The sequence below is a fragment of the Pygocentrus nattereri genome, chromosome 2 (assembly GCF_015220715.1).
Source record: "Pygocentrus nattereri isolate fPygNat1 chromosome 2, fPygNat1.pri, whole genome shotgun sequence".
In the NCBI taxonomy this organism is placed as follows: domain Eukaryota; kingdom Metazoa; phylum Chordata; class Actinopteri; order Characiformes; family Serrasalmidae; genus Pygocentrus; species Pygocentrus nattereri.
The window spans coordinates 28,074,692-28,083,336 of record NC_051212.1 but is presented as its reverse complement, the minus strand read 5'-3'; the positions used below and the strand labels follow the sequence as shown (position 1 = coordinate 28,083,336).

General features: G+C 43.2%; 1 protein-coding gene across 2 annotated transcripts; it reads left to right on the top strand.

Annotated features, from left to right (window-relative positions):
- Positions 1 to 3,018: 3,018 nt before the first annotated feature.
- On the top strand, positions 3,019 to 7,558 carry LOC119262258. 2 transcript variants are annotated; one of them, XM_037533567.1, is made up of 3 exons: positions 3,019 to 3,840; positions 4,561 to 4,825; positions 5,789 to 7,558. In XM_037533567.1, the coding sequence occupies exons 1-3, from the start codon at positions 3,667 to 3,669 to the stop codon at positions 6,319 to 6,321; spliced, it is 972 nt and encodes a 323-aa protein (XP_037389464.1). In that variant the 5' UTR covers positions 3,019 to 3,666; the 3' UTR covers positions 6,322 to 7,558. The 2 variants fall into 2 exon arrangements, with proteins under 2 accessions (XP_037389464.1, XP_037389462.1); XM_037533565.1 differs by having other exon boundaries at positions 3,019 to 4,825.
- Positions 7,559 to 8,645: the final 1,087 nt, after the last annotated feature.

The following is an 8,645-nucleotide window of genomic DNA, read 5'->3' as shown; positions in this document are numbered from 1 at the left end:
TGGACACTAGATGTTGTGACAACATCTGGTGTTGTTTCTGAAACAGCTACTGTTGTAGCTTCTTCATGTGTAGTTATATCCAACCTTTGTGTTGTTGTTCCTCCATCATGTGTAGTTGTATCCAAATTCTCTTTGGTTGTTTCTGCCTCTGCTGTCGTTATGATGGATGTCAGTGTTACTACTTCTGAACTGTGTGTTGTGGCAGTGTCACTGGATGTAGTGTCTGAATCCAATGTTGTTCTTTCCAAATCTGCTGTGGTTGTACCATCGTGTGGTATCGTTGTTTCTGAGACAAGGGTGGTTGTTCCTGCAACCTGTGTTGTCGGTTCCCATGTCACTCCTGTTGTCTCTGGTTTGGATGTTGTTGTGGGAAGAATGAATGTTGTTGCTACTACACTGTCTGTTGTACTGGCTTGGACACTAGATGTTGTGACAACATCTGGTGTTGTTTCTGAAACAGCTACTGTTGTAGCTTCTTCATGTGTAGTTATATCCAACCTTTGTGTTGTTGTTCCTCCATCATGTGTAGTTGTATCCAAATTCTCTTTGGTTGTTTCTGCCTCTGCTGTCGTTATGAAGGTTGTCAGTGTTACTGCTTCTAAACTGTGTGTTGTGGCAGTGTCACTGGATGTAGTGGCTTGATCCAATGTGGTTACTTCCATACCAGGTGTTGTGCCATCGTGTGGTATCATTGTTTCTGAGACAAGGGTGGTTGTTCCTGCAACTTGTGTTGTCGGTTCCCATGTCACTGCTGTTGTTTCTGGTTTGGATGTTGTTGTGGGAAGAATGAATGTTGTTGCTATTACACCATCAGTTGTACTGGCATGGACACTAGATGTTGTGACAACATCTGGTGTTGTTTCTGAAACAACTTCTGTTGTACCTGCTTCATGTGTAGTTATATCAAACACTTGTGTAGTTGTTCCTCCGTCATGTGTAGTTGTAGCCAAATTATTTATGGTTGTTTCTGTCTCTGCTGTCGTTATGATGGATGTCAGTGTTACTGCTTCTGAACTGTCTGTTGTGGCAGTGTCACTGGATGTAGTGGCTGAATCCAGTGAGGTTACTTCCACACCAGGTGTTGTTGTACCATCATGTGATATAGTTGTTTCTGAGACAAGGGTGGTTGTTCCTGCAACTTGTGTTGTCGGTTCCCATGTCACTGCTGTTGTTTCTGGTTTGGATGTTGTTGTGGGAAGAATGAATGTTGTTGCTATTACACCATCAGTTGTACTGGCATGAACACTAGAGGTTGTGACAACATCTGGTGTTGTTTCAGAAACAACTTCTGTTGTACCTGCTTCATGTGTAGTTATATCAAACACTTGTGTAGTTGTTCCTCCGTCATGTGTAGTTGTAGCCAAATTATTCATGGTTGTTTCTGTCTCTGCTGTCGTTATGATGGATGTCAGTGTTACTGCTTCTGAACTGTCTGTTGTGGCAGTGTCACTGGATGTAGTGGCTGAATCCAGTGAGGTTACTTCCACACCAGGTGTTGTTGTACCATCATGTGCTATAGTTGTTTCTAAGACAGGTGTGGTTGTTCCTGCATCCTGTGTTGTTGCTTCCCAGGTTGGTGATGTTTTCTCTACCTCTAATGTTGTGGGAAGACTGAATGTTGTTGCTACTCCACCGTCTGTTGTACTGGCATGGACACTAGATGTTGTGACAACATGTGGTGTTTCTGAAACAGCTACTGTTGTAGCTTCTTCATGTGTAGTTATATCCAACCTTTGTGTTGTTGTTCCTCCATTATGTGTAGTTGTATCCAAATTCTCTTTGGTTGTTCCTGCCTCTGCTGTCGTTATGATGGTTGTCAGTGTTACTGCTTCTGAACTGTGTGTTGTGGCAGTGTCACTGTATGTAGTGTCTGAATCCAATGTTGTTCTTTCCAAATCTGCTGTGGTTGTGCCATCGTGTGGTATCGTTGTTTCTGAGACAAGGGTGGTTGTTCCTGCAACTTGTGTTGTCGGTTCCCATGTCACTGCTGTTGTTTCTGGTTTGGATGTTGTTGTGGGAAGAATGAATGTTGTTGCTACTACACCGTCTGTTGTACTGGAATGGACACTAGATGTTGTGACAACATCTGGTGTTGTTTCTGAAACAGCTACTGTTGTAGCTTCTTCATGTGTAGTTATATCCAACCTTTGTGTTGTTGTTCCTCCATCATGTGTAGTTGTATCCAAATTCTCTTTGGTTGTTTCTGCCTCTGCTGTCGTTATGATGGTTGTCAGTGTTACTGCTTCTGAACTGTGTGTTGTGGCAGTGTCACTGGATGTAGTGGCTTGATCCAATGTGGTTACTTCCACATCAGGTGTTGTTGTGCCATCGTGTGGTATCGTTGTTTCTGAGACAAGGGTGGTTGTTCCTGCAACTTGTGTTGTTGCTTCCCAGGTTGGTGATGTTTTCTCTACCTCTAATGTTGTGGGAAGACTGAATGTTGTTGCTACTCCACCGTCTGTTGTACTGGCATGGACACTAGATGTTGTTACAACATCTGGTGTTGTTTCTGAAACAGCTACTGTTGTAGCTTCTTCATGTGTAGTTATATCCAACCTTTGTGTTGTTGTTCCTCCATCATGTGTAGTTGTATCCAAATTCTCTTTGGTTGTTTCTGCCTCTGCTGTCGTTATGATGGATGTCAGTGTTACTGCTTCTGAACTGTCTGTTGTGGCAGTGTCACTGGATGTAGTGGCTGAATCCAGTGAGGTTACTTCCACACCAGGTGTTGTTGTACCATCATGTGCTATAGTTGTTTCTAAGACAGGTGTGGTTGTTCCTGCATCCTGTGTTGTTGCTTCCCAGGTTGGTGATGTTTTCTCTACCTCTAATGTTGTGGGAAGACTGAATGTTGTTGCTACTCCACCGTCTGTTGTACTGGCATGGACACTAGATGTTGTGACAACATCTGGTGTTTCTGAACCAGCTACTGTTGTAGCTTCTTCATGTGTAGTTATATCCAACCTTTGTGTTGTTGTTCCTCCATTATGTGTAGTTGTATCCAAATTCTCTTTGGTTGTTCCAGCCTCTGCTGTCGTTATGATGGTTGTCAGTGTTACTGCTTCTGAACTGTGTGTTGTGGCAGTGTCACTGTATGTAGTGTCTGAATCCAATGTTGTTCTTTCCAAATCTGCTGTGGTTGTGCCATCGTGTGGTATCGTTGTTTCTGAGACAAGGGTGGTTGTTCCTGCAACTTGTGTTGTCGATTCCCATGTCACTGCTGTTGTCTCTGGTTTGGATGTTGTTGTGGGAAGAATGAATGTTGTTGCTACTACACCATCTGTTGTACTGGCATGGACACTAGATGTTGTGACAACATCTGGTGTTGTTTCTGAAACAGCTACTGTTGTAGCTTCTTCATGTGTAGTTATATCCAACCTTTGTGTTGTTGTTCCTCCATCATGTGTAGTTGTATCCAAATTCTCTTTGGTTGTTTCTGCCTCTGCTGTCGTTATGAAGGTTGTCAGTGTTACTGCTTCTAAACTGTGTGTTGTGGCAGTGTCACTGGATGTAGTGGCTTGATCCAATGTGGTTACTTCCATACCAGGTGTTGTGCCATCGTGTGGTATCGTTGTTTCTGAGACAAGGGTGGTTGTTCCTGCAACTTGTGTTGTCGGTTCCCATGTCACTGCTGTTGTTTCTGGTTTGGATGTTGTTGTGGGAAGAATGAATGTTGTTGCTATTACACCATCAGTTGTACTGGCATGGACACTAGATGTTGTGACAACATCTGGTGTTGTTTCTGAAACAGCTACTGTTGTAGCTTCTTCATGTGTAGTTATATCCAACCTTTGTGTTGTTGTTCCTCCATCATGTGTAGTTGTATCCAAATTCTCTTTGGTTGTTTCTGCCTCTGCTGTCGTTATGATGGATGTCAGTGTTACTGCTTCTGAACTGTCTATTGTGGCAGTGTCACTGGATGTAGTGGCTGAATCCAGTGAGGTTACTTCCACACCAGGTGTTGTTGTACCATCATGTGATATAGTTGTTTCTGAGACAAGGGTGGTTGTTCCTGCAACTTGTGTTGTCGGTTCCGATGTCACTGCTGTTGTTTCTGGTTTGGATGTTGTTGTGGGAAGAATGAATGTTGTTGCTATTACACCATCAGTTGTACTGGCATGAACACTAGATGTTGTGACAACATCTGGTGTTGTTTCAGAAACAACTTCTGTTGTACCTTCTTCATGTGTAGTTATATCAAATACTTGTGTAGTTGTTCCTCCATCATGTGTAGTTGTAGCCAAATTATTTATGGTTGTTTCTGCCTCTGCTGTCGTTATGATGGATGTCAGTCTTACTTCTTCTGAACTTTCTGTTGTGGCAGTGTCAATGGATGTAGTGGCTGAATCCAGTGAGGTTACTTCCACACCAGGTGTTGTTGTACCATCATGTGCTATAGTTGTTTTTAAGACAGGTGTGGTTGTTCCTGCATCCTGTGTTGTTGCTTCCCAGGTTGGTGATGTTTTCTCTACCTCTAATGTTGTGGGAAGACTGAATGTTGTTGCCACTCCACCGTCTGTTGTACTGGCATGGACACTAGATGTTGTTACAACATCTGGTGTTGTTTCTGAAACAGCTACTGTTGTAGCTTCTTCATGTGTAGTTATATCCAACCTTTGTGTTGTTGTTCCTCCATCATGTGTAGTTGTATCCAAATTCTCTTTGGTTGTTTCTGCCTCTGCTGTCGTTATGATGGTTGTCAGTGTTACTGCTTCTGAACTGTGTGTTGTGGCAGTGTCAATGGATGTAGTGGCTGAATCCAGTGAGGTTACTTCCACACCAGGTGTTGTTGTACCATCATGTGCTATAGTTGTTTCTAAGACAGGTGTCGTTGTTCCTGCATCCTGTGTTGTTGCTTCCCAGGTTGGTGCTGTTGTTGAAGATGGTGATGAATTCAATGTTGTTCTTTCCAAATCTGCTGTGGTTGTGCCATCGTGTGGTATCGTTGTTTCTGAGACAAGGGTGGTTGTTCCTGCAACTTGTGTTGTCGGTTCCCATGTCACTCCTGTTGTCTCTGGTTTGGATGTTGTTGTGGGAAGAATGAATGTTGTTGCTACTACACCGTCTGTTGTACTGGCATGGACACTAGATGTTGTGACAACATCTGGTGTTGTTTCTGAAACAGCTACTGTTGTAGCTTCTTCATGTGTAGTTATATCCAACCTTTGTGTTGTTGTTCCTCCATCATGTGTAGTTGTATCCAAATTCTCTTTGGTTGTTTCTGCCTCTGCTGTCGTTATGATGGATGTCAGTGTTACTGCTTCTGAACTGTCTGTTGTGGCAGTGTCACTGGATGTAGTGGCTGAATCCAGTGAGGTTACTTCCACACCAGGTGTTGTTGTACCATCATGTGATATAGTTGTTTCTGAGACAAGGGTGGTTGTTCCTGCAACTTGTGTTGTCGGTTCCCATGTCACTGCTGTTGTTTCTGGTTTGGATGTTGTTGTGGGAAGAATGAATGTTGTTGCTATTACACCATCAGTTGTACTGGCATGAACACTAGATGTTGTGACAACATCTGGTGTTGTTTCAGAAACAACTTCTGTTGTACCTGCTTCATTTGTAGTTATATCAAACACTTGTGTAGTTGTTCCTCCGTCATGTGTAGTTGTAGCCAAATTATTTATGGTTGTTTCTTTCTCTGCTGTCGTTATGATGGATGTCAATGTTACTGCTTCTGAACTGTCTGTTGTGTCAGTGTCACTGGATGTAGTGGCTGAATCCAGTGAGGTTACTTCCACACCAGGTGTTGTTGTACCATCATGTGCTATAGTTGTTTCTAAGACAGGTGTGGTTGTTCCTGCATCCTGTGTTGTTGCTTCCCAGGTTGGTGATGTTTTCTCTACCTCTAATGTTGTGGGAAGACTGAATGTTGTTGCTACTCCACCGTCTGTTGTACTGGCATGGACACTAGATGTTGTGACAACATCTGGTGTTGTTTCTGAAACAGCTACTGTTGTAGCTTCTTCATGTGTAGTTATATCCAACCTTTGTGTTGTTGTTCCTCCATCATGTGTAGTTGTATCCAAATTCTCTTTGGTTGTTTCTGCCTCTGCTGTCGTTATGATGGTTGTCAGTGTTACTGCTTCTGAACTGTGTGTTGTGGCAGTGTCACTGGATGTAGTGGCTGAATCCAGTGAGGTTACTTCCACACCAGGTGTTGTTGTGCCATCATGTGATATAGTTGTTTCTGAGACAAGGGTGGTTGTTCCTGCAACTTGTGTTGTCGGTTCCCATGTCACTGCTGTTGTTTCTGGTTTGGATGTTCTTGTGGGAAGACTGAATGTTGTTGCTATTACACCATCAGTTGTACTGGCATGAACACTAGATGTTGTGGCAACATCTGGTGTTGTTTCAGAAACAACTTCTGTTGTACCTGCTTCATGTGTAGTTATAACAAACACTTGTGTAGTTGTTCCTCCGTCATGTGTAGTTGTAGCCAAATTCTCTTTGGTTGTTTCTGCCTCTGCTGTCGTTATGATGGATGTCAGTGTTACTGCTTCTGAACTGTCTGTTGTGGCAGTGTCACTGGATGTAGTGGCTGAATCCAGTGAGGTTACTTCCACACCAGGTGTTGTTGTACCATCGTGTGCTATAGTTGTTTCTAAGACAGGTGTGGTTGTTCCTGCATCCTGTGTTGTTGCTTCCCAGGTTGGTGATGTTTTCTCTACCTCTAATGTTGTGGGAAGACTGAATGTTGTTTCTACTCCACCGTCTGTTGTACTGGCATGGACACTAGATGTTGTGACAACATCTGGTGTTGTTTCTGAAACAGCTACTGTTGTAGCTTCTTCATGTGTAGTTATATCCAACCTTTGTGTTGTTGTTCCTCCATCATGTGTAGTTGTATCCAAATTCTCTTTGGTTGTTTCTGCCTCTGCTGTCGTTATGATTGTTGTCAGTGTTACTGCTTCTGAACTGTGTGTTGTGGCAGTGTCACTGGATGTAGTGTCTGAATCCAATGTTGTTCTTTCCAAATCTGCTGTGGTTGTGCCATCGTGTGGTATCGTTGTTTCTGAGACAAGGGTGGTTGTTCCTGCAACTTGTGTTGTCGGTTCCCATGTCACTCCTGTTGTCTCTGGTTTGGATGTTGTTGTGGGAAGAATGAATGTTGTTGCTACTACACCGTCTGTTGTACTGGCATGGACACTAGATGTTGTGACAACATCTGGTGTTGTTTCTGAAACAGCTACTGTTGTAGCTTCTTCATGTGTAGTTATATCCAACCTTTGTGTTGTTGTTCCTCCATCACGTGTAGTTGTATCCAAATTCTCTTTGGTTGTTTCTGCCTCTGCTGTCGTTATGAAGGTTGTCAGTGTTACTGCTTCTAAACTGTGTGTTGTGGCAGTGTCACTGGATGTAGTGGCTTGATCCAATGTGGTTACTTCCATACCAGGTGTTGTGCCATCGTGTGGTATCGTTGTTTCTGAGACAAGGGTGGTTGTTCCTGCAACTTGTGTTGTCGGTTCCCATGTCACTGCTGTTGTTTCTGGTTTGGATGTTGTTGTGGGAAGAATGAATGTTGTTGCTATTACACCATCAGTTGTACTGGCATGAACACTAGATGTTGTGACAACATCTGGTGTTGTTTCAGAAACAACTTCTGTTGTACCTGCTTCATTTGTAGTTATATCAAACACTTGTGTAGTTGTTCCTCCGTCATGTGTAGTTGTAGCCAAATTATTTATGGTTGTTTCTTTCTCTGCTGTCGTTATGATGGATGTCAATGTTACTGCTTCTGAACTGTCTGTTGTGGCAGTGTCACTGGATGTAGTGGCTGAATCCAGTGAGGTTACTTCCACACCAGGTGTTGTTGTACCATCATGTGCTATAGTTGTTTCTAAGACAGGTGTGGTTGTTCCTGCATCCTGTGTTGTTGCTTCCCAGGTTGGTGATGTTTTCTCTACCTCTAATGTTGTGGGAAGACTGAATGTTGTTGCTACTCCACCGTCTGTTGTACTGGCATGGACACTAGATGTTGTGACAACATCTGGTGTTGTTTCTGAAACAGCTACTGTTGTAGCTTCTTCATGTGTAGTTATATCCAACCTTTGTGTTGTTGTTCCTCCATCATGTGTAGTTGTATCCAAATTCTCTTTGGTTGTTTCTGCCTCTGCTGTCGTTATGATGGTTGTCAGTGTTACTGCTTCTGAACTGTGTGTTGTGGCAGTGTCACTGGATGTAGTGGCTGAATCCAGTGAGGTTACTTCCACACCAGGTGTTGTTGTGCCATCATGTGATATAGTTGTTTCTGAGACAAGGGTGGTTGTTCCTGCAACTTGTGTTGTCGGTTCCCATGTCACTGCTGTTGTTTCTGGTTTGGATGTTCTTGTGGGAAGAATGAATGTTGTTGCTATTACACCATCAGTTGTACTGGCATGAACACTAGATGTTGTGGCAACATCTGGTGTTGTTTCAGAAACAACTTCTGTTGTACCTGCTTCATGTGTAGTTATAACAAACACTTGTGTAGTTGTTCCTCCGTCATGTGTAGTTGTAGCCAAATTCTCTTTGGTTGTTTCTGCCTCTGCTGTCGTTATGATGGATGTCAGTGTTACTGCTTCTGAACTGTCTGTTGTGGCAGTGTCACTGGATGTAGTGGCTGAATCCAGTGAGGTTACTTCCACACCAGGTGTTGTTGTACC